General features: G+C 42.3%; 3 protein-coding genes across 9 annotated transcripts; 2 read left to right on the top strand and 1 right to left on the bottom strand.

Annotated features, from left to right (window-relative positions):
• Positions 1 to 3,133: 3,133 nt before the first annotated feature.
• On the bottom strand, positions 3,134 to 4,904 carry LOC135607053 (alpha-amylase isozyme 3C-like). Its single transcript, XM_065098539.1, has 4 exons — positions 4,785 to 4,904; positions 4,578 to 4,710; positions 3,679 to 4,484; positions 3,134 to 3,602 (listed from the first exon to the last, which is right to left on the bottom strand). The coding sequence occupies exons 1-4, from the start codon at positions 4,866 to 4,868 to the stop codon at positions 3,351 to 3,353; spliced, it is 1,275 nt and encodes a 424-aa protein (XP_064954611.1). The 5' UTR covers positions 4,869 to 4,904; the 3' UTR covers positions 3,134 to 3,350.
• A 7,920-nt stretch (positions 4,905 to 12,824) lies between these two features.
• Positions 12,825 to 14,591, top strand: LOC135606422 (alpha-amylase isozyme 3C-like). Its single transcript, XM_065097446.1, has 4 exons — positions 12,825 to 12,940; positions 13,015 to 13,147; positions 13,241 to 14,046; positions 14,123 to 14,591. The coding sequence occupies exons 1-4, from the start codon at positions 12,857 to 12,859 to the stop codon at positions 14,372 to 14,374; spliced, it is 1,275 nt and encodes a 424-aa protein (XP_064953518.1). The 5' UTR covers positions 12,825 to 12,856; the 3' UTR covers positions 14,375 to 14,591.
• A 2,175-nt stretch (positions 14,592 to 16,766) lies between these two features.
• On the top strand, positions 16,767 to 24,137 carry LOC103977552 (protein CPR-5). Of its 7 annotated transcripts, none has more exons than XR_010485065.1 (7): positions 16,768 to 17,218; positions 21,592 to 21,648; positions 21,731 to 21,766; positions 21,880 to 22,551; positions 22,642 to 23,311; positions 23,397 to 23,524; positions 23,628 to 24,137. XR_010485065.1 is itself a non-coding variant. In XM_065098535.1 (5 exons), exons 1-5 carry the CDS (start codon positions 16,874 to 16,876, stop codon positions 23,200 to 23,202), a joined length of 1,323 nt encoding a protein of 440 aa, XP_064954607.1. In that variant the 5' UTR covers positions 16,767 to 16,873; the 3' UTR covers positions 23,203 to 24,137. The 7 variants fall into 7 exon arrangements, 2 of the variants coding, with proteins under 2 accessions (XP_064954607.1, XP_009391374.2); XR_001977410.2 differs by having other exon boundaries at positions 22,642 to 23,524; positions 23,628 to 23,688; positions 23,978 to 24,137; XR_001977409.2 differs by having other exon boundaries at positions 23,397 to 24,137.

The following is a 24,137-nucleotide window of genomic DNA, read 5'->3' as shown; positions in this document are numbered from 1 at the left end:
TTCCTTCTCATCCTTTAAGATAAATAAACATATTTTGAACATGAGAAAACTCTCATTTTTTTTTAAATTACTCAAATCTAAATTTGGAGACCTAGTATTATAATTTGAGTGTCAAAGGGATTGAGTCGGAAAAACTCTCTTGATGTTTATCTTCATGGAGGTGGCACCTCGGATGCTATGCTTTTTCACCTCGAAGGCACCTCGGACAACCATATGTATATATGTCCGAAGTACGTCAAGCTGACTAAGACATCAATGATTTTTTTTCCTAGTATTTTGGCGAATAAGGGTTTAATGTCATAGGAACATACATCCATCAATCTTCTCAATGAACACTCCAACGATGAGGTCCTACCTCCAACCCACAACACTTTTACTTAAAGGGGGGGGGCAATTGTCATCCTTCCCACATGTGGATGCATCCACTTCAACGCAGACGCCGGTGAGGTAATATTATTTGTTCAATAACCCAGGTCTTTTACCCCCATGGACAAACTCGAGCTACTTGCTTATTACCATCGGTATGTTCCTAAACCTCACCTATCACGTATAGACGCTTACGGGTATATTGCAGGATATCGCCCCACTCCTATCTTAGCTAACCCAACGAGCAATGCTACCATCTTAGCCACAATTGACACCTCAACTACCACTGACATCAGCACCCATCAAAATACCCTTGATTGGTGCAATGCCAACATCTCAGGATTGCTCAAGTTCTGTAGAATTACTAGCCAAAAGAGCGCTCTGCTCCCCAATGGTAGAGTTTAATGCATCATCGCACCACTATCTAAATCTGAGACCCAATTAGTGGATTCAATAGATGACTCCCTAGGGGTCTAACTGAGGCAAATGGACCAACACCTAAACAAAATGCGACGGGAGCTCCAATAGTCTAAGGGAGAGAATTCGATCAATCTCACCTAGTGTTGGTCTCCATTCACCCAAAACATCCAAGAGAAACTAATCTCAACCAACTTCTACCTCCCATTGTTAGAAGCCTTTAATAGTAGTACCAACCAGGTTGAACACACAACTGCCTTTCGTCCCCAGATATCTCTCTATGGTGCATTGGACAGTCTAATATGTCTCGCATTTCCAAGGATGCTGAGAGGCCTAGTGAGGGAGTAATACACTTATCTAAAGCTACTCTCGGTCTACTCCTTCTCTCGGCTCGTAAAGGAATTCAAACTCTACTTCCTCGAGAATGTACGCTTGAGGCCATCAGTTGTAATGTTTCTCGAACTCAAGCAATGGGAGGAAGAGACACTATCTAACTTTATCGCTTGGTTCACTAACGAGATCTAAGGTGTGCAAGAAGCTCATCTATCATTTGTAATTCAAGTCTTCATAATGGGGCTCAGGCCCTCTAGACTTTTTTGGTTATTGGAGGAGAGGCTATTAGCGATCATACCCAAGGTGCTAGTTATATGTGCCCCGCAAGCCAATCACGTGAGTGATAGCACGTGTAACTTGACACACAGTCCTTTTGCTTATTATTATTGTTTGACATTTTATCACTTTATATTACATATTACTTGAATATATTATGATATTTATGGATATGTGCAATAAGAATCAGATCGTGATGCGATCACGATAATGAGACCGATTCGCATTTAAATATAGATTCTAAATAATCTCGGTCATAAGTTACTCGAGAGGGACATCGAGATAACTGGACAAACTAATGTATTATATACCCATCCATATGATGGATGCAGTTGATCTTATAGCTACTCGTGTGGGGACACTAGAGATATAGTACACGTGCTCATTGGAGAATGAGTTCACTGATTGATCCGTTTACGAAATTATGGATGATTGATAATTTCTTGTTATCAAATAATGATTTCGTAGTCTTAGTGGTATATCTAAATCATTATTATATAAAAACATATTTCGAATAGGGAAAGCTATCTTTTTTGAAACTACTCAAACCCATATTTGGGAACCTTGGATTACTAACATGAGCGTCAGAGTGATCGAGTCAAGAAACCTCTCTCGATCTCGCATATATGTCCATAACACATGAATCAACCCTTTTAAGTATCATCCATCGGAGACTAAGAGGGGCAGAAGATCACAATTTTAATCGCAAATGGTTAAACTTCGATAAGCATTAAAGTTCTTATATTTTGTTCAACGATCACTTAAATCATATGATTCGTTTCATCTAGATAATTTTCATATCATACAATGCTATTCAAATGATCACATGCGATAATAAGTTTTTCAATATGATTTATGATATTGATGAAATATTTCTGATTTTTTTTTCTATCATTGATTTAAAGTAACTTTGGAATATTTATGCCAAAGGTTGGATAAAATTTAGGATCGCAAGCATATGATTTTGATTAATGGATCATTTAGGTGTTTTGGGTTTCGAGGAGTATCGACGGCACCCATGCAAGCTAGTATGATAGCATTTAACAAATGAACTCTGACAATTTCACTAAAAGATGGCTTGTGAAAAATATCTCTTATTCCATAATTTAATTTAAAAAAATCCCTCGGAGTGCTTAATTATAGTGTGATGGATATAATTTTCATGAATTGGGCATATGTTCAACGATTTCAACAACCCTTATAGCATTTGTGGAGCTACTACTTGAAGAATATTAGAAGAACTATTTTGTTCTTGAGACTACAGTGGATGTGTTGCTGCAGTGGCCATTTCACTACAGTGGATGTGTTGCTGCTGCAGTCTTAAGTTGCATGCCTTTTCCACAATTCCATTAATTAGTACGTGATGCATCTTCCTGTCTTGATCTAATATTATTCGTCATGGCCAATTGGAAATGTGTTACACTCGATAAGATTCGGCAGATCGAGTGCTGCACAAGAGTAGTAAATTTAAGGCTTGCAAAGATTTATGATGATTCAATTATCACGTACAATTTTCAAGCCGAGGTTTCGGGAGAGATCGTCGGTAGTTTCCATACCATGAATGAGTTTCTACTTCTCCACATGCAAAACACATCCCTCTTCGTTTATTTTCTTTTGATCTTTCCTTGTTTGGAGTGTCGATATATGGGTTAGCTAAACTTCACGGAAAACAGTGTCCCCATTTTACGTATCTCAAGATAATTACCATAACATATTTGGAGATTAGCACCATGGAACTCGATTATTTCACTTGGATCGATCCATACGGATCAATAATTTGCCTTTTATTGGTCGAATAGATTACGACAGTCCTTACCAGGAATCACTTATTCTGCTGCCTCACGGCCAAGAAGGGAAAAGCTTCATGACCTCATTCATACCGAGGTCTTACGATACAGATGAGAAACGTGAACGAAAGAGAAGCGAAAATTCTCTTCCATGATTCATCATCGTCGTCTTCATCTCTTCTCCCACACGCAGTAGTCATTGCCAGAGGCAACGACGTGGAAGTTGGAAGGAACGAGATTCCCCACGTCGTATCTCGAGCCTAGCTTTGTCAGTATCTTCCCATCGATCATTGCCATGTAGAGGTCAGCATCAGACGCCAGAATGTTGAGGGCGCTACCCGAATGAATTCCATTTCGTGTTCTGATCTCAGCCAACTGAGTTATCGCCGCCTTCAATCCCCAGTCGAACATGTGGTCGTAGAACTGCAAACACGAACATATATATAATCGTCATGCTGTGATACTATTTGAATCGAATGTTGTGCAGAAGCATACTTACGATGGAAGGCACGCCCGGATGCGTGAGTATATAAGCGTAGCCTTGCATGACCTTATCAGAAGGAAAAGGCCACAACCTTTGCGTCGAACCGGTATCGTGGTTGTCGACGAAGGTGACAGCCTTCTCCGGCCACCACCCCATCAAGCCGGGCGCCTTCCCCTGGGGATCACGCATCCTCCACAGTTCACCTTCCACGGCAGCTTGTAGTATTCCCTTTGTGGTGAAATCGAAGGCCGTCGCTGGGCCTCCGACCTGCTGAACCCAATTAACCAGCTCTTGGCGGTTGCCGTTCTGATCGTATGCTGGCTTCCCATCGTTTCCATAAGCTAATGAACCCCAGATCTCAGCCACCACGAAATTTGGCTGCGTCTGTTCGACGTAGATCTTGGCGACGCTCGAGGAGTAACCCTTGGCAAAGTCGAGTCTCCACCCGTCGAAGCCGATGTCAGTCTTGAGCCAGTTCAGCCAGTCCGTGAGCTCACGCTGGACCTGCGTGTTGAGGTGGTCGATGTCGGGAGCCGCCGCGAAGCCCTCGCCGGAGTCGACGTTGCCGGTGCCGTCGGAGTACTGTGTGTCGTCCCTACAGATCATGTGTGGACCCCAGTCGAGGCGGGCATCATCGGTTCCGCCTTCGAAGATGCACCATATGCCTCTCCCGTCTTGCTTGTCTGCGCAACGATGGTTGATGACGATGTCGGCCACGCATTTGACTCCCTTGTCGTGGAAAGCGCCGATCAGCGCCTTCAACTCATCCTGATTCCCATACTTGGAAGCACCCAAGTCGTAGAGCCGGCCTGGCATGTAACCTGAGAGGAGAAATCTCGTAATAGTTTAGACCAAGGCCGACTCGGTCAACATGTGAGAGTGATCACGACGGCAAATACGAATCACGGAACGACCTTGAACGCCGACGGAGTGCGAGGGCGGAGGCAGCCAGACGTGGGTGACTCCAGCGTTGGCTATATCAGAGACTTTGTCTTTCAAGAAGTTATACCAGCCGCCTTGCTGCCTCCACGACTCCCAGTTGAAGCCCTGCAACGTATTCGTTTCTCTTACTGTAAACGCGATGAAGGACAAAGGAATCAAATGGATCTGTTTATCTCTACCTGGAAGAGTATCTGGGACTGAGCCAAGTTCGGAACGACAAGAAACAGAAGCAGAAACATCGAAGGACCAAAATAGATCCTCATGTCTTCCTTCCTTTCTTCTGTCGAAGGAGCAAAGGATGGAACGGGATGGGGATGGGAGAAGTGTGAGGGCTAAGGGCACGTATATATAGCTGGAAGTCGCAGGGCAAGTAAGGCATGAGGGGAAGTAGATAAGCTTGGTTGTGGCCCATAACCTGAGTGGGGTCATCGGTGAATGGAAGAAGATAGGGCGAAGTCCGTAGCTGCAGCGTCTCGGGCACGTTTGATGGCCATATCCAACTGTAGAAACGGCTCACATCCCTATTATCGTGGCAGTCGAAGACTAGTGGCGAAGGAAGCTTCACATTCACTGTCACAGATGGAGTTATTATCTTCTGGTCCTTCTCTACTAGTGGAGAAGGAAGCTTCACATTCACACTCACAGATGATGAAGCAATTTGCATCCCTATGAACCCATATCATTTCATAGCGAAGCTTTAATTAATTCCTATGAACATATCGTATGAATCCGACCAGCCGAACGGCGAAAGACAAGCTTCATCCGGCAAAAGAAGCAACAAAAGTACCACATTTCAAGAGGCATTTGCCCTCCTCTAATGTCAATAATTGTCGCAAACAGTTGTCGTGCACCTGCAACAACTCCGTTTAACGAACCATTCGTCGCTCTAATCTACATGTACAGTTGTAACATATTTTGGCTTGGTTTTAAGTCCTTTTGCTTGTAAAAATATAAGTTCGAACATGAGTTGTTCACGTTCCATGAGTTGTTTTTTGCAGCTCGTTTCTGCACACCAAATGTCAGCCATCTTAGCATCTTGAAACCACCTGGGTGGCACCATGAGGGACGTGGCTTTGGTGAAGTATCGGGCATTGAACAATCTTTCGCAAAGTTCACACATTACCTTGACGGAAACTTGTTGTCGCGCCCGACACCCGGTGAGGAGTTGTTTGTAGACTTGCAACTGTTCGTTCAACCCTCTAAAGTCCTTATTTTCCTCCTCTCTCTCTTTTCTCTTGTGCATGCAAGGTGCTCACTAAATTGCTTGTAAAGCTTCCCCTTTTCACGAGATGTCGGGATTTGTCCGTCGCTCGTTCTTCAAACTAATCAACTTTCTCTTTTATAGGTCCTTCGGGACCTACAAGAGGTTGCAAGTGGGCTAATCTTTACGGATACAAATTGCAAGGGCGAAGCGCGACTTAGGCAACGCAAGCTAAGTTTGCATCTTTGTCGCAAGAGTGCCTCGCGACTTAGGCAATGCAAGCTATGTTCGCGTCTTTGCCGCAAGGGTACCTCACGACTTAGGCAATTCCAGCTAAGTCCATGACATTGTGATATCAAAGCGGGCAAGCACTTCGAGCGAGCAATGAAGGAACTTCACAACTTCGCCATGGCAAAGCATCGTGGCGAATCAAGCAAGACGGGGCAAGTCGGACCCTTGCCCCAAGCAGCCGCAGGTGGGCTGCTAGTGCACACTCGCTCTCATGCTGTTGGAGCCGCTCAGGAGGAGCGCTGCAGCGAACATGATGAGCGAGAAGTTAGCTGCTCTCCAGAGTGGAGGAGGCGTAATGCGAGACTCACAACGGCGGAAACCTGCTTGGATGTTCTTGAAGCGAGCTTGGAGGAATTCTACCATGGCCAATGAAGGCTTGTTGGGATAAAAAGCTCGCAAGAAGAAGCAAAGTCCAGGATCGACAAGGTTGAGGCCCTAGTCGACCGATTGTTAAATGACACCAAAGACTCCGTGCAACACTTGCAGGAAGTTGTGGCGGAACTCACTTCAAGGGTGACCATGCTCACAAGAGCACTAAATGCGAGAGGAAGCAACACCCGTGTTGCACCGCCACAAAACTTGAGGGCACCCGAGCCTCATAGTTATGGAGGGGCCAGAGATGCCAAAGAGCTCGAGAATTTCCTATTCGATATGGAACAATACTTTCGAGCTACAAGGCCTAATTCTGAAGAAACCAAAGTTTCTATAGCAACAATGTATCTGAATGGAGATGCAAAACTTTGGTGGCGAACCCGTTGGGAGGAGATCCAACAGGGTCGGTGTCGAGTTGACACATGGGGGGACTTGAAGCGGGAGTTGAGAACTCAATTCCTATCGGAGAACACAAAGTTCGTCACAAGAAGGAAGTTAAGACAGCTCTGCTAGAGTACTTCCATTCGAGACTACGTGAAGCAATTTTTTATGCTAATGCTGGACATACAGGACATGTCCGAGAAGGATAAGTTGTTCAGCTTCCTCGATGGTTTGAAGCCATGGGCTCAACAAGAACTACATCGAAAGAATGTTACTGATGTGATCGGGGCAATTGCTGCTGCAGAAAGGCTCACCGACTTTGTTTTCTCTGAAGACCCAGGAAAAAGGAAACAATCTTCAGGCAATCGCCCTCCAAAATATTCTCAAGAGAAGGAGCTCGGGGGCGAATAAAGAAAGAAGAGTTCCCACAAAGAGCCAAGCCCAAAAGGCAAGGCCCCAAAACCTGGTGGATGCTTCTTATGCGGAGGGCCGCACATGGTAAGGGAGTGCTCACAAAAACATGTACTCAATACTTTAACAGCTTCCATACACCCCCCCAGATAGGATAAGGGCAAGGCTATCACTCTTAGTTCGAGTAGTTCTGAATCTAGCAGCGATGGTAAGGAGTCGCAAGGACCCCGAATGAGAGCAATGCGTTTGTTGAATGCCATACGAGGTCAAGTGGGGGAGAACACGAAGACAAGACTAAAAAAGCAGGAAGTGTTAAACTAATATACGTAGACATCATGCTCAATGGTCAAACAACCCATGCAATTATGGACACGGGCGCTACCCACAACTTTATCGCTGATCGAGAAGTAAAGCGACTTGGGCTGATCTTGGATAAGAGCCCAAGTCGAATGAAGGGGGTGAACTCGGAAGCCAAGCAAATCTTCGGGTTGACAAAGGGAGTTCCCATCAAGATCAGAACATGGAGCGAGAGCACAAATATGATGGTGGTGCCACTGGATGACTTCTAAGTGATTCTTGGAATAAAATTTATACACGCGACGAAGTTGGTACCAATATCGTTCTTTAACTCCCTATGTGTGATGGGAGGTGATGACCCATGTGTGGTTCCCGTCTCTCGAAGAGGAGCCAGGGAACCCCAACATAGATCGGCATTACAACTGAAGAAAGGGGTGCGAAAAGGTGAATTAACATTTGTGGCTGCTATGAAGCTAGAGCCACTCGACGAGAAGGTCATTCATGAACCTGCTGTGGTGGCGAACGTCCTGAAAGAGTTCACTGACGTTATGCCACCCGAGTTGCCGAAGACTCTTTCGTCATGCAGAGGCGTGGATCACAACATCAATCTGGAGCTGGGAGTGAAGCCTCCAGCGAGACCACCCTACCGCATGGCCCCGCCAGAGTTGGCAGAACTCAGAAAGCAGTTAGGTGAACTGCTAAGCGGTGGTCTCATCCACAATTTTAAAGCACCATTCGGAGCTCCAGTTCTCTTCCAGAAGAAACAAGATGGGAGCCTCCGACTAAGCGTCGATTACCGAGCCCTCAACAAAGTGACAGTAAAGAACAAGTATCCCATCCCGCTCATCGCGGACTTATTCGATCAGTTGGCTAAAGCCAAGTATTTCTCAAAACTCGACCTTCGGTCGGGGTATTGGCAGGTGTGCATTGCTGAAGGCGACAAAGCGAAGACTACTTGCGTGACCAGGTATGGAGCGTTTGAGTTCTTGGTGATGCCTTTCTGCTTAACCAACACTCCGGCCACATTCTGGACTCTCATGAACCAGCTATTCAAAGAGTATTTAGATAAGTTCGTGGTTGTCTACTTAGACGATATCGTCATCTATAGTCAAACGCTCGAGGAGCATATCAAGCACCTTCGGACAATCTTCAAGGTTCTCAAGGAGAAAATTTTATTCGTAAAAAGGGAGAAATGCTAGTTTGCTCAAACGAAGATCTTATTCTTGGGGCATCGAATCGATAATGGCTCTATTCGGATGGACAAATCGAAGGTGCAAGCGGTTGCGGAATGACGATCTCCAAAGAAGGTGCTTGAGTTGAGATCCTTCTTTGGCTTCATCAACCACTATCAACGCTTCATAGCGGGGTATTTGAAGCGTACAACTCCACTGACGGAGTTGCTGAAGAAGGAGTAGCCTTGGAGGTGGTCTGATAAATGTGAAATTACATTCCAAAATCTGAAGGCTGCTGTGTTGGAATAACTAGTGCTCAAACTGCCAGACTATGGGGAGCCCTTCAAAGCCATACAGATGCTTCAAACTTCGCTATTGGGGGAGTACTCATACAATATGGTAATCCGGTGGCCTACGAGAGCCGCAAACACAATGAGACCGAGCGACGGTATCCAATGCACGAGAAGGAGATGACAGTGGTTATCTACTATCTACGAGTTTGGCGACACTACCTTCTTGGTTCGCGATTTGTACTAAGGACAAACAACATCGTTTTGAGCTATTTCCAAACTCAGAAGAAACTCTCCCCAAAGTAGGCACAATGGTAGGACTTCCTATATGAACCTTGGCTCTCGTGGAGAGGGCCTTCTATTGGCCGAAGATGAGAATTGATGTGGAGGAATATGTTCGAACGTGCCTCACTTGCCAACAAGACAAGGTGGAGCAACGAAAGCTGGTGGGACTTTTGGAGCTATTGCTCATACCAGAAAGGCCATGAGAGAGCATTTCCTTGGACTTCATATTAAGCTACCCGTAGTTGGGAGACTCGGATCGATACTTGTGGTGGTCGATCGCTTTTCTAAGTATGCAACTTTCATTGCAGCTCCCCTACATTGTTCAGCAGAGGAGGCGACCAAGCTGATTATGAAGGATGTGGTGAAGTATTGGGGAGTCCCGCATAATATCATCAGTGATCGAGACGCTCGGTTCCTGGGACGATTCTGGACTAAGCTATTCAAATTGTTGGAGTCGAAGTTATACTTCTCCACAAGCATCCACCCCCAAATAGATGGCCAGACTGAAAGGATAAACTCGCTCCTAGAGCAATATCTTCGGCACTACGTGAGTGCCAACCAATGAGATTGGGTGAAGTTGTTGGACATTGCCCAATTCTCCTACAACTTGCAGCGGAGCTCTGCGTCCAACAAGAGCCCCTTCGAGATCATTACAAGGCAACAACCGTCAACTCCTTACACCATGGTAATTAGGTATACTGGGAGTAGTCCGTCAGCCTACCACTTTGCAAGGGAGTGGCATTGAAATGCAGATATTGCGCGGGCTTACTTGGAGAAGGCGACAAAAAGAATAAAGAAGTGGGCAGACTTGGGAAGGCGACTACAAGAGTTCAAGATCGGCGATTTGGTGTTGGTCAAGCTCCAACCAACATCACTCCAATTCTTTAGGAACAAAGTACATAAAGGATTGGTGCGCAAGTACGAAGGGCTCTTCCCAATTATTAGTAGGGTGGGCAATGTCTCCTACGAGTTGTAACTGCCAGCATGGTTCAAAATTCACAATGTTTTTCACGCCAACAACTTGAAAGCCTACCACTCGGATCCGCAATATGCTTCCCGAAGTGTTCCAAGTTGGCTACCCCCCACCACAGCCTCCTACGAGAAGCGAGTTGAAACCATTTTAGCAGACCGCAAGATAAAGCTACCCACTGGAGCTAAGCAGACTGAGTACTTGGTGAAGTGGCGAAAGCTTCCCCGAACTGAAGCCAGTTGGGAGCCTGAAGACGCCCTATGACATGAAGAAGCAATCATCAACAACTATCAACAAGTTTCGACGAGGGCGTCGACAGTTTGAGTAGGGGAGAATGTCACGAATGGTCGTCGCGCACTCGCAACAACTCCATTCAATGAATCGTTCATCACTCTCATCTATATGTACAGTTGCTTGGCAGTATATTTTGGCTTGGATTTTAGTCATTTTTCTTGTAAAAATGTAAGTTCGAATAAGTTATAGTGTTACAATGCGATCGCTCATCGAACCAAATAAAACAACACAAAATAGCTCTATTTTCACGTGCCACGAGTTGTTTTTTGTAGCTCGCTGCTGCACATGAAATATCAACCATCTCAGCACCCAAGAACCACCCGGGTGGCACCATGGGGGATGGGGCTTCGGTATACTGTCGGACATTGAACAATCTTTCGCAAGTTCGCACGTTACCTTGACGAGAACTTATTGTCACACCCGGCACCCGGTGAGCAACTGTTTGTGGACTTGCAATTGTTCGTTCAACCCTCTAAAGTCCTTATTTTCCTCCTCTCCCTCTTTTCTCTTATGCACGCAAGGTGCTCGCTGAATTGCTTGTAAAGCTTCCACTTTTCGTAAGACGTCAGGACTTGTCCGTCGCTCGTTCTTCGAACTAATCAACTTTCTCTTTTACAGGTCCTTCGGGACCTACGAGAGGTTGCAAGTGAGATGATCTTTGCGGATGCAAATCGTAAGGGCGAAGCGCGACTTAGGCAACGCAAGCTAAGTTCGCGTCTTTGCAGCAAGGATGCCTCGCGACTTACGCAACGCAAGCTAAGTTCGCGTCTTTACCGCAAGGGTGCCTCACGACTTAGGCAATTCTAGCTAAGCCCGTGACACTACGATAGTAGAAAGGTTCGAGACTTACCATGACAAAGAAAGAATTTGAAACTTGTCATAGCGAGAAGATCTAAAATCGACTACAGTGAAGACATAAGGTCAAGTGTGCCCAAGATACGTGAGTCAAGAAAACTTTACCCATGTGAAGAAAAATCTGCTATGACGGAGGTGCAAGGCCAAACGCGCCCGAAATGCATGAGTCCATAGAAATTGACCCATATGAAGGGAAATCTACTACGGTAAAATAGTAATGCCACATATGCCTGAGATATGTGAGTTAAGAAACCCAACTTACGTTAAGATAAATATATTATAGCGAAGACACATCGTCAAATGTGATCGAGGTGTGAGTCAGAAAACCCGATCCATGTACTTGAGATGCATAAGTCAAAAAATTCGATCCGTGTGAAGATAAATCTACCAAGATAGAGGTGCAGTGGTGAAATATGAGTCGAGATACCCAACCCACACCAAGATATATCAACCACAACAAAGATACAAGGTCAAATATATCCGAGACATATGAGTCAAATAAAATAAAATATGTGTGAAGACAAATATCCTATTTTGATATTTCTTTATTCTCGAAATATAACAACAAGGGAAATATAAGAGCGATAAACTTAGTCTCGAAACAAGTGCATGCTGGACCAGCGAATCTAAATGTCAATAATCATCGGAATTAATCATCGGAATCTAAATTTAGGCTTTTGGTTCTCTTCGTATAAGGGCTTGACTTTGAAACCAAGCCTCTTCTTTTCGAAGTGATCGGGTGTAGACGATCTGAATGGGGATCGATATCAAGTTGGGAGGGTGGTAAACCAATAATTAGATTGGATGGGAACAGGACAATGATATGACAAGAGGGGAACAAATGCCTCTTGAAATACGCTACTTTTGTTGCTTCACATGCTGGATTAAGCTTGTCTTTTGCCTTTCGGTTGGTCAAGTTAGGCTTATTTGATTCATACGATAAGGTGTGGTATGGCGCTATGTCGATAGGGATTCATTAAAGCTACGCTGTGAAATGTTATGCGAACGTTCATAGGGATGCAAATTGCTTCATCATCTTCTAACTACTGGCGTGTTTTGGACGGCCATGTCTCTCGTCACTGTAATAGATTGGACGGAAAAGAAAAGGACCACAAGGTAATAACATCATCTCTGAGATGTGAGCCGTTCTCCACTAGTCTTCGACTGTCACGATAATAGGGATGTGAGCCGTTCTACAATTGGATATGGCAATCAAACGTGTCCGAGACGCTGCAGCTACGGACTTCGCCCTATCTTCTTCCATTCACTGATGACCCCTCACAGGTTATGGGCCACAACAACGCTTATCTACATCCCTTCATGCCTTACTTACCCTACCACATCCAGCTATATATACGTGCCCTTAGCCCTCACACTTCTCGCATCCCCATCTCGTTCCATCCTTTGCTCCTTCGACGGAAGAAAGCAAGAGATGAGGATCTATTTTGGTCCTTCGATGTTTCTGCTTCTGTTTCTTGTCGTTCCGAACTTGGCTCAGTCCCAGATACTCTTCCAGGTAGAGATAAACAGATCCATTTGTTGCCTTTATCCTCGATCGCGTTTACAGTAAGAGAAACGAATACGTTGCAGGGCTTCAACTGGGAGTCGTGGAGGCAGCAAGGCGGCTGGTATAACTTCTTGAAAGACAAAGTCTCTGATATAGCCAACGCTGGAGTCACCCACGTCTGGCTGCCTCCGCCCTCGCACTCTGTCGGCGTTCAAGGTCGTCCCATGATTCGTATTTGCCGTCGTGATCACTCTCACATGTTGACCGAGTCGGTCTTGGTCTAAACTATTACGAGATTTCTCCTCTCAGGTTACATGCCGGGCCGGCTCTACGACTTGGGTGCTTCCAAGTATGGGAATCAGGATGAGTTGAAGGCGCTGATCGGCGCTTTCCACGACAAGGGAGTCAAATGCGTGGCCGACATCGTCATCAACCATCGTTGCGCAGACAAGCAAGACGGGAGAGGCATATGGTGCATCTTCGAAGGCGGAACCGATGATGCCCGCCTCGACTGGGGTCCACACATGATCTGTAGGGACGACACACAGTACTCCGACGGCACCGGCAACGTCGACTCCGGCGAGGGCTTCGCGGCGGCTCCCGACATCGACCACCTCAACACGCAGGTCCAGCGTGAGCTCACGGACTGGCTGAACTGGCTCAAGACTGACATCGGCTTCGACGGGTGGAGACTCGACTTTGCCAAGGGTTACTCCTCGAGCGTCGCCAAGATCTACGTCGAACAGACGCAGCCAAATTTCGTGGTGGCTGAGATCTGGGGTTCATTAGCTTATGGAAACGATGGGAAGCCAGCATACGATCAGAACGGCAACCGCCAAGAGCTGGTTAATTGGGTTCAGCAGGTCGGAGGCCCAGCGACGGCCTTCGATTTCACCACAAAGGGAATACTACAAGCTGCCGTGGAAGGTGAACTGTGGAGGATGCGTGATCCCCAGGGGAAGGCGCCCGGCTTGATGGGGTGGTGGCCGGAGAAGGCTGTCACCTTCGTCGACAACCACGATACCGGTTCGACGCAAAGGTTGTGGCCTTTTCCTTCTGATAAGGTCATGCAAGGCTACGCTTATATACTCACGCATCCGGGCGTGCCTTCCATCGTAAGTATGCTTCTGCACAACATTCGATTCAAATAGTATCACAGCATGACGATTATATATATGTTCGTGTTTGCAGTTCTACGACCACATGTTCGACTGGGGATTGAAGGCGGCGATAACTCAGTTGGCTGAGATCAGAACACGAAATGGAATTCATTCGGGTAGCGCCCTCAACATTCTGGCGTCTGATGCTGACCTCTACATGGCAATGATCGATGGGAAGATACTGACAAAGCTAGGCTCGAGATACGACGTGGGGAATCTCGTTCCTTCCAACTTCCACGTCGTTGCCTCTGGCAATGACTACTGCGTGTGGGAGAAGAGATGAAGACGACGATGATGAATCATGGAAGAGAATTTTCGCTTCTCTTTCGTTCACGTTTCTCATCTGTATCGTAAGACCTCGGTATGAATGAGGTCATGAAGCTTTTCCCTTCTTGGCCGTGAGGCAGCAGAATAAGTGATTCCTGGTAAGGACTGTCGTAATCTATTCGACCAATAAAAGGCAAATTATTGATCCGTATGGATCGATCCAAGTGAAATAATCGAGTTCCATGGTGCTAATCTCCAAATATGTTATGGTAATTATCTTGAGATACGTAAAATGGGGACACTGTTTTCCGTGAAGTTTAGCTAACCCATATATCGACACTCCAAACAAGGAAAGATCAAAAGAAAATAAACGAAGAGGGATGTGTTTTGCATGTGGAGAAGTAGAAACTCATTCATGGTATGGAAACTACCGACGATCTCTCCCGAAACCTCGGCTTGAAAATTGTACGTGATAATTGAATCATCATAAATCTTTGCAAGCCTTAAATTTACTACTCTTGTGCAGCACTCGATCTGCCGAATCTTATCGAGTGTAACACATTTCCAATTGGCCATGACGAATAATATTAGATCAAGACAGGAAGATGCATCACGTACTAATTAATGGAATTGTGGAAAAGGCATGCAACTTAAGACTGCAGCAGCAACACATCCACTGTAGTGAAATGGCCACTGCAGCAACACATCCACTGTAGTCTCAAGAACAAAATAGTTCTTCTAATATTCTTCAAGTAGTAGCTCCACAAATGCTATAAGGGTTGTTGAAATCGTTGAACATATGCCCAATTCATGAAAATTATATCCATCACACTATAATTAAGCACTCCGAGGGATTTTTTTAAATTAAATTATGGAATAAGAGATATTTTTCACAAGCCATCTTTTAGTGAAATTGTCAGAGTTCATTTGTTAAATGCTATCATACTAGCTTGCATGGGTGCCGTCGATACTCCTCGAAACCCAAAACACCTAAATGATCCATTAATCAAAATCATATGCTTGCGATCCTAAATTTTATCCAACCTTTGGCATAAATATTCCAAAGTTACTTTAAATCAATGATAGAAAAAAAAATCAGAAATATTTCATCAATATCATAAATCATATTGAAAAACTTATTATCGCATGTGATCATTTGAATAACATTGTATGATATGAAAATTATCTAGATGAAACGAATCATATGATTTAAGTGATCGTTGAACAAAATATAAGAACTTCAATGCTTACCTACTATTAATCATTTGTGATAAAGATTGCAATCGTCTACCCCTCTTGATCTCCAACGCATGATACTTAAAAGGGTTGGTTCATGTACTTCATAAATATCCCATCGAAAGATATCAATAGATACTGTTATCTAATGGTATGGTTTATCTCCCTTCTTATTACATATATATATATATATATATATATATATATATATATATATATATATGTTTATAAATATAATAATTATATTAAGATCCGTAAATAAAATAGAAGATATTTAATATGACTTTAGAATATAACGAGGCTCTACTTCTAAGGATAATATCTAAAACGTCACTACCAAGAGGATAATATATAAAACTAATGATAATAAGTCGGAAAGAGAGTATTTGAGAAAGAATTTTAAATACTCAAAACTATATAAAAATTCTTTTTTTATATTGAAGACATGATTTGCAACCAGTTTCCATTTTAGTACCCCAAACCGCTCGAGATTAAAACTAATCAATAAATAAAAAATATTTAAAAAATAAATATTAAAAATAATGATCAGTCATTGGCTGATCAGTGAGGACAAACATAGCTCTTAAATCCTTGTGCAGCATTCAGAAGAGATTGGTGAAGACCCAATCTTTTCTTTGTCCCACTCTCACACTATCAATAGCAGATCATTAATTCTAGATTTTGCTGGTCCAGTGTGCACTTGTTTCGAGACTAAATTTATAGCTCTTATATTTCCCTTGCTGTGTCCATTACTATGACTGCGAGCCTGCGTGTAGGCGACGACTAGTGGGATCTGGCAAAGACTCCATCACTGTCCTCCTGCCTTGACGAGGGCCATGGTTGGCTCCCATCAACAAGTATGAGAAGTATCTGTGGAACTCCATGGATAGGAACGAGAAGAAGCGATGAGTTTTAGACTTAATCTCGCAAGGATGAAGCATCTGATGCAGAGTTTCTACCGGAGTAAATGAAGCAACTTCAGACTGTTATAAGATCAAACATTGTTTTGTTGGCGATTGAGTTATACTTTCGTTTAAACAAATAAGATTGGAATAAAACCGGAAAAATCCGAATCCATTTTCAAGCAAATCGGGCTGAACATTAGGAGATTGACCCGAATCCGATAAGACCGGTAGGAAGGAAGGAACAGCTCAATTTTGTTCCCTTTCGAATCCTCGGTTCCAATCCCCAGCGAGGGTTCTAATTTGCCCCTTCCATCAAATTCCACCGCTCTGGTCGCTCCCAATTCCGACGCCGCTCTCTCCCCTCAAATTCTCGCATGGAATGCGCCCGATCGAACGGCAGTGCGGCGGTCGATGGCGGTGACGGCGAGGGGGGTCGGGGCAGGGCAGGCGGACGCGTCGATTGCGCTACCGTTAGGATGCGGCGGTGGCAGCCGCTTGAGAGGGGAAGAGGTGTTTCCAGTTCAAGAACTAGGAGCACGGAGAGGGATGACGCGTCTTCTTCTTCATCCTCTTCCTCCCGTCAGCGGACGCAGCGGACAGGGATGCGCTTGAGGAACAGACACCGTAGCCTGTGGGCGCCTCGCGTTGGCCGTGGTAACGAGGGTCTCGAGGATCTCGCTCTTCCGCTTGGCATGTCCTTTGCTGCCGTCGTTGCGCAGGTGCGTAATGTTTGTTAGGGTTCGAAGATCGTGTTTTGCTTGTGAAATTCTTTACTTTCTTATGCGTTTCCCTACTCTTTAAACAAATTTCCATGGTTCTATTCCAGAATAGCGATGGACTCTTTTTTTTCTTAAAATAAAATTTCTCAAATTTTTTTTTTGAAGTTATGCACTAGTGGTCGAGTATCTTTGTCCTAATATCTGATAAATAAGTGAATACCATTCTCATAGGTTCTGTAAACTCTATTATTGAAATGTTACCTTGTTTTTCTTTGATTAAAGAATCTTTCTTTAGATAGTAGTTTCATTATCTTTAAAGAACCTTTCTTTAGATAGTAGTTTAATTATCTTTTTTCTAATTTCTGTGAAGAAAAAAGATCTTTCAGAATGATAAAAATGTTTAAAAAGTATGAGAATGTTCTAATTGTCTGTCTAATTTTAAGCAAGTGTTTACAATTTGAAGGCAAACAATGTTCAGATTGGATCTATGTAAAGTCATACAATGTCAGTAACAAAAAATTGAAATGAACTGCTTTATAGAATCACACGCTGTAAATAGAACATAGGGACACTGCCTTGTTTGTTTATGCTCTCAGAAAACGGTCTCAAGTTGAATTTTCAAGAATGAAAATGATATAATATTTCTTTTTGCAAAGTAAAAAAGAACTGTCTGTTGGGGAAGGAGAAGTTCGAAGGAGCCTCCCGAGTTCATTAAATTGAACAAATGTAGGAAATAAACTACTATGTGTTGAATAATCACTCTCCTAATAGGCCTGAAAAGTAGAAATACATTTCTTTGGGTCTGCGAAGAATAATCACTCTCCTAATAGGCCTTCACATGCTAGTTATATGTGTTGCCTCAGACAATGAAAAGAATTCATAATAATTTAAAGTTTGTTTCACTGATCTACCGGATCAACTTGATTCTTTTTTGTCCAAGAATTTTTTTTTAAACCATAAGAGTATGCATGACAATAACAGGTCTTATTTCCCAAGTTTTTTAAAATCATAACAGAGATTCTCCTCCGCAACATAACTAACTTGTCTATTTACCACTAAGAATTAAAACTCAACTGTGGTGAAAGTGGACATATTTCAGATTAAAGCCTGACAATAATTTGTAGTAACAATATAAATGCAGCAGAAATTAAATAGTAATATTAACTAGAAATATTATATGTACCATGGAACATTATTCTGCTGACATTAAAGTGGCTGAACAGCTTAGAGCAATATTTTAAACAGTTGTATGAATAATGACATGCTTATTTAATTCTTGAATCTTGGTCAAACTAACATCAGGTTGAGAAGCGCTCATGACTTCATGACTTCTTTGGCATCAAGTTGAGAAGCATGTAAAATGACATGACTGCTGATTGAATTTTGTAGGCCAATAAACATTTGGTGATAAACATGATTTACCCAATTTTCCGAAGGTTACTATACTAGGGCAAATTACACCTCTGAAACCTTTGTGCATGGATGTCTGTACCTAGTCTGTCAGGCTTAGACCATAGCTTTTAATGTAAAATGAATATGCCATGATAAGTTTGATATACTCTATAATATACATATTAATGGTTGGATCACTACAGATTGAACCTCTGTTACTGCCTACCTCTTATCTCCTCTAGACCAGTTGTTTTTGGATATTACATAATTTAGCTAGTAGAATGGACTCTTATGCACAATGATGCTCCAGAAAAGACTAAATTTGTCTTAGGTTTAAAGCGCAACTGAGAGGAACAGTAACACAATATGATACTTGATGTCAGGTCAAGTATGATTGCAAGATTCATAGCTTTCTTAATTCTGGAAAAACAGCAAAAATTAAATTTGAAAAAATTCGAACAACATTATTTAGATGACAACAAATTTCATTTAGAAAGGATAAAGCAAACAAGGGTTTTCTCAGATTAGATCACCAAAGATATCAAATTTTCATCGATATCCTTGGACTTAGTTTACCTACTAATCAACCATAAATGCTAAGTCATACATAACATAAGTAAAATTACTGTAAATAAGATATAAGAAGTAGAAGAAGCCAAAATGCATGTCTTTGAATCTGATCAGAAAATATTTTTATCTCAATTACTATTGTTTTGCTACATTCTTTTTCTTCGTTGTTAACGGAATTGATGGAATCATATGTTGGCATTTGATAAAATATGCATATTAGACTAAGCAAATTAGCAAATAATTAAAAAAAAGGGATCATATGGGGAGTAGACTACATGGTCCCATTTGTCAAACTTGTAGTCTATTTGCCGGCTCTTGTAAACACATGACCAAGCATTTGGAGTGTACAAGACCAAAGACTTGTTTGGGAATAATACATATCCTAGATTTGAAGCTTCTGGACTATCTGAGTTTATATGTTATCCCAACTGTAATGTTGTCTAAACCACTAGGCACTATGAGGTGTCAAGGTCCCTTTATGCGAGGCACTAGGCGCATGTTTGGGTAAAAATAAGACGCTTTATAAAAGTAAACTAAGAGATACTCACTAAAACAAGGACTGGTAGTAGAGGGTAAGGGAAGAGAAGAAGAGGGAAGTTAGAAGGCGGAGGAAGGTGAGAGAAGTAGAAAGAGAGAGGGTCATGACAATGACAGTTGTAGAGAATGGAGAGGAGAAACAATGAGAGAAAAAGAGGCAAATGAGAAAAGAGGACAAAGTGGGTGGTGATAGTAGGTTTGGCCACAGAGAGGGGAGAGGAGAGCAGTGGGCACCAGCCTCAACTTAACTCATGCACTTGCCTAGGTGGTGAGCAATTTAAACATTTCTTGCTGAGGGTACAAGCCTACAACATGCTCAAGCCTCGCCTTGCCTTGTCTTGAGTGCCTTGGTGAGCATCTGAGCACTTCTTGACATCATATTGTGACTGGTACTTAAATATAATCAGAAGCAGGAAATGAGAGGGTCATGACAATGACAGTTGTAGAGAATGGAGAGGAGAAAAAGTGAGAGAAAAAGAGCAAGGGAGAGAAGAGGACAAAGTGGGTGGTGATAGTAGGTGTTGGCCGCAGAGAGGGGAGAGGCGAGCAGTGGGTGCCAGCCTCAACTTAACTCATGCACTTGCCTAGGTGGTGAGCAATTTAAACATTTCTTGCCCATGGTACAACCATACAAGGCGCTCAAGCCTTGCCTTGTCTTGTCTTGGGTGCCTAGGCAAGCATCTGAGCACCTCTTGACATCATATTGTGACTGGTACTTTAATATAATCAGAAGCAATCGTAAATGAAACATTTCATTGAACTCGTAGAGCAGTGTAATATACTAGAAGCCATTACTAAAGCATTTTATAGTGCAAACCTGGCTTATGTTTGATAGAGAATCTGAAGAGGAGAAAGTATCAAAATTACCTTAGAGCAAAGAACCATGAACATTTCTAAGACAATTTCATCTACCACAGTAATTTGAGAGAGAGGCAGGGGATGAGGGAGAAATGAAGGAGAGTTTGGAGTCCCACCTGCTGGTCCCAGAACCTCTTTTGATGGACACCTGTCAGCTCGAAAATCACTATCTGTGCCCCGTTCCTAATACCCAACAGCAGCGACACGTTACCTATACGGGCAGAATTTGGAGGGATGCATGGCCAAAAGAGGGAGAGAAAGAAGAAATGAAATGTCTAAAAGCTATGCTCATCTTTTCTTTTGAAAGAAAACTGAAAATGTTTTTCAGGAAATTTACCAGACAGTGCCCCTTTTTTTGCTTCCAAGCTGATGACATTCTGGAAAAATATGATTCAACTTTTGATATGCAAATGTTTAGTTAATTGTCAGCAAAGATCATAGTCTTGTGTGAATTTTCTTATTCTATCACCTGTACTCAATTATTTGAAAAAATAAAAATGGCATGTGCATCAGTAATTTTAGTTAAGTTTCTTAGACCAAAAGGATATGATTGATTGTTTTCATTGAAAAAGTGATTGATCATGTTCACACAGTATTTCTAGAAGGATCTTGCCTAGTATAATAATTAAGTGCCATTTATTGAATAACTACATAGAAGTTATTGTCTGTCTGGGCTTCTAGTTGGTGAATATGCCACCTGATCTTGGAGATTTATTTTTTGTTTTACCTGATCAGTTTAACGATTATTATAGATGGTGGGTGCATTTGATTACCAAGCTGATTGCATGATGAGTAAAACTTCAACTTGGGAGAGTGTTTTGGCTATGAGTGATTATAGTGAATCAAGTGCATGTTCAGTAGCCACAGGAATAGATCAAAATATTGAAACCATGATCATTTTCATTAAATGTTCAACCATATTAGCATCTTATTATGTAATACTAGGGTGTTTTTACCTTGTTTTTTTTTTGAGCGTTAGTGGCCATTTGGTTGATGTTAGGAATTCCTTGATTCAGATTTTGAATGGCAAGAACATCTCAGGAAGGAGGTCACAGATAAATCATTTTTCCATGGTACATTTTTTAATTCATACAAATGATTTTCATACTATCAGATTTTTTATAATTGTCTGATATGAATATGCTTTTGGTGCAGATTTGTACTTCAGCAGTTAAAGAATCTATAACAAATGTAAGCCTGCCTTAAACCGAACATGTTGCTATTCAGAATAACCTTTTATAATTCAAAATCAGTATCTTACATGGCTTTCCATGAGATCTATAATTAATTTTCTATTTGGACAGATATACGGCAATAAGTTTGACTATTTCATAAGAAACTTTGATAAGTCGTTCCAGAGCACATTGAAGACCCTATGTCTGATTAACAAAGCATCTATTACTAAGCAAGATAATACTGATTGCAGTTTTTTCACATGCAGTAGTAGTGAATATACACCTGAATTAGCCAATCCTGAACCTGTCAGTGTAGTTGAAAATCTCCAAGAAAATATGCCACTGAGTTCTATGAGCAATCAACTTATTCCTTATGGGCAGGAAAATCAGCATCTTGCAAATATTTATCACGGCACATCTAATCATAGGTTCAGTCATTCTATTCTGGATACTTATGAGAGATCTGTTGTTGAGCAGACACGCTCTAATGACCTGAAAGCTGTTGAGATAGGTCTAGTCATGGAAAAGTTGAAACTAAAGCAATCCCAATTAGCCCTTAGTTCCGATGCAAATTTGTTGGAGAAAATAAAGATATCCATGGGTATCTCAAAGGCTTCCTTTAAAGAAGAGAAATTAAGGAATCAAATGCTGGAGACCAGGCATGCAGAACTCTTGAAGAGATGCATTGATCTCCTAGTCACTGGGTTGATTATCATGTGTGGCTTTCTTCTCTATGGAGCATCAATTTATTCCTTACAACGCATCACAGAGGTGACATCTGCCTGCAATTACACTCTTAAGGTATCTCTTAATATTTCGATGTTCTTAATTTGAATGCTGGTATTCTTGGATATTTAAGCTTAGCAGAATTTTTTTTCTTTGTTGTCCCAGGAGTCCAGATCGTGGTGGATCCCGAAATCAGTTCAGTCTTTTAGTTCAGGGTGGCTAACACTGAGATGTCATTTTGTGGTCCTGACCCGTATGTGTTTTGGAATATTGATGATTTTAGCGATTGCTTACTTGGTTTTTCAACGCTCGGCAATGTCAGGTCCAACTATGCCTGTGACTTTTTTGGTTATGCTATTGGGAGTTGTTTGTGGCTTTGCTGGTAAGCTATGTGTAGACACATTAGGTGGGAGTGGTTACCATTGGTTAATTTATTGGGAAGTTCTCTGTATGCTTCATTTCTTTGCCAATGTTTTCCCATCTGCATTTCACAATATTCTTTATGGCCCTGTCGCTGTGACCCAAGTGGCCAACACAGTCAGGTTGCCATACTGGGTAAGACGATATGCATTCTACATTCTCCTGCTGCTGATTCTTCCCACACTGAGTGGTTTGCTGCCATTTGCTTCAATTAAGGAATGGAAGGTGCATTTTTCTGAGAAGTTAGCTTTTTGGAGTTCTGGTATTGGGTACGAAGAGACATTTGGAAATATATATGGTCCATGAGAAGTTTGTTTTCCTGCAGTTACTCCCTGATTAACCTTATCTTGCAAGGTAGAAAGATTCAGACTTCTGCTGAGTAGTGTGCTTATGGTGCTGGTGTTGGTAACTACTGGTATTTATGTTGTAACTTCAATTAATTAACTGTTGCTCAATGTAACCTTGGAATATTTGATGGCATACTCAAATATCATGGACAGCTTGGCTGGGTTGGTCGGCACAGAGTCTGGATACCTATTTCATGATCTTCAAATCTACTATGATGGTGAACGTTGCAGTTGTTATCAGGTGGACACTAAGCAGTATCCAAAGCAGCAAATATTTCCAGGTTACTTGATAAGATGATAAATGTTGTATGCAATATGTTGCCGATTTTTCCTGCATTGTTGCTGTTTGCTTCAAATAATAACTGGAAGTTGAATTTCTTTTAGAAGTGATTTATCTGGAGCTCAGTTATTGGCAATGAGGGAGATACATGTCAGAAATATACTTGTGAGTTCTAAACTTGATTATGCAAAGTTGTAGCATCCCAAGTTTTATGGAACAGTTAATGCCATTATCGAAGATGCTTTTTGAAATGACTATCAAGTGAGTTTGTTATAGTGATTTATTTGCTTCAGTGCAAAATTGTGTGTATCGTGAAGTAGAAGTTCGAGAACAATATCTAGCGTTGTTGTTTAAGTTAAAATCTAGTATTTGTGTCGTAACTTTTTATCAACAGTGCTCAAGTTATTGACGGGTCTTCTACTTCGTTATCATGATCTACATTTCCTGCTCGCAGAAAGATGGAATCAATGTATGCAGAGCTGAAGAATGGACTCCTCAAAATTGAAGGACAATCTGAGAGGTTCAGTAACATTATTTAGTGTTGTTGTTAACATCTAATATTTGTGTTGTAACTTTAATGAAATCATCAATCACTGGTTATTGTTGCTTTAGAA

This window comes from Musa acuminata, chromosome BXJ2-3 (assembly GCF_036884655.1).
Source record: "Musa acuminata AAA Group cultivar baxijiao chromosome BXJ2-3, Cavendish_Baxijiao_AAA, whole genome shotgun sequence".
Taxonomy (NCBI): domain Eukaryota; kingdom Viridiplantae; phylum Streptophyta; class Magnoliopsida; order Zingiberales; family Musaceae; genus Musa; species Musa acuminata.
This window is presented reverse-complemented; position numbering and strand designations above follow the sequence as displayed.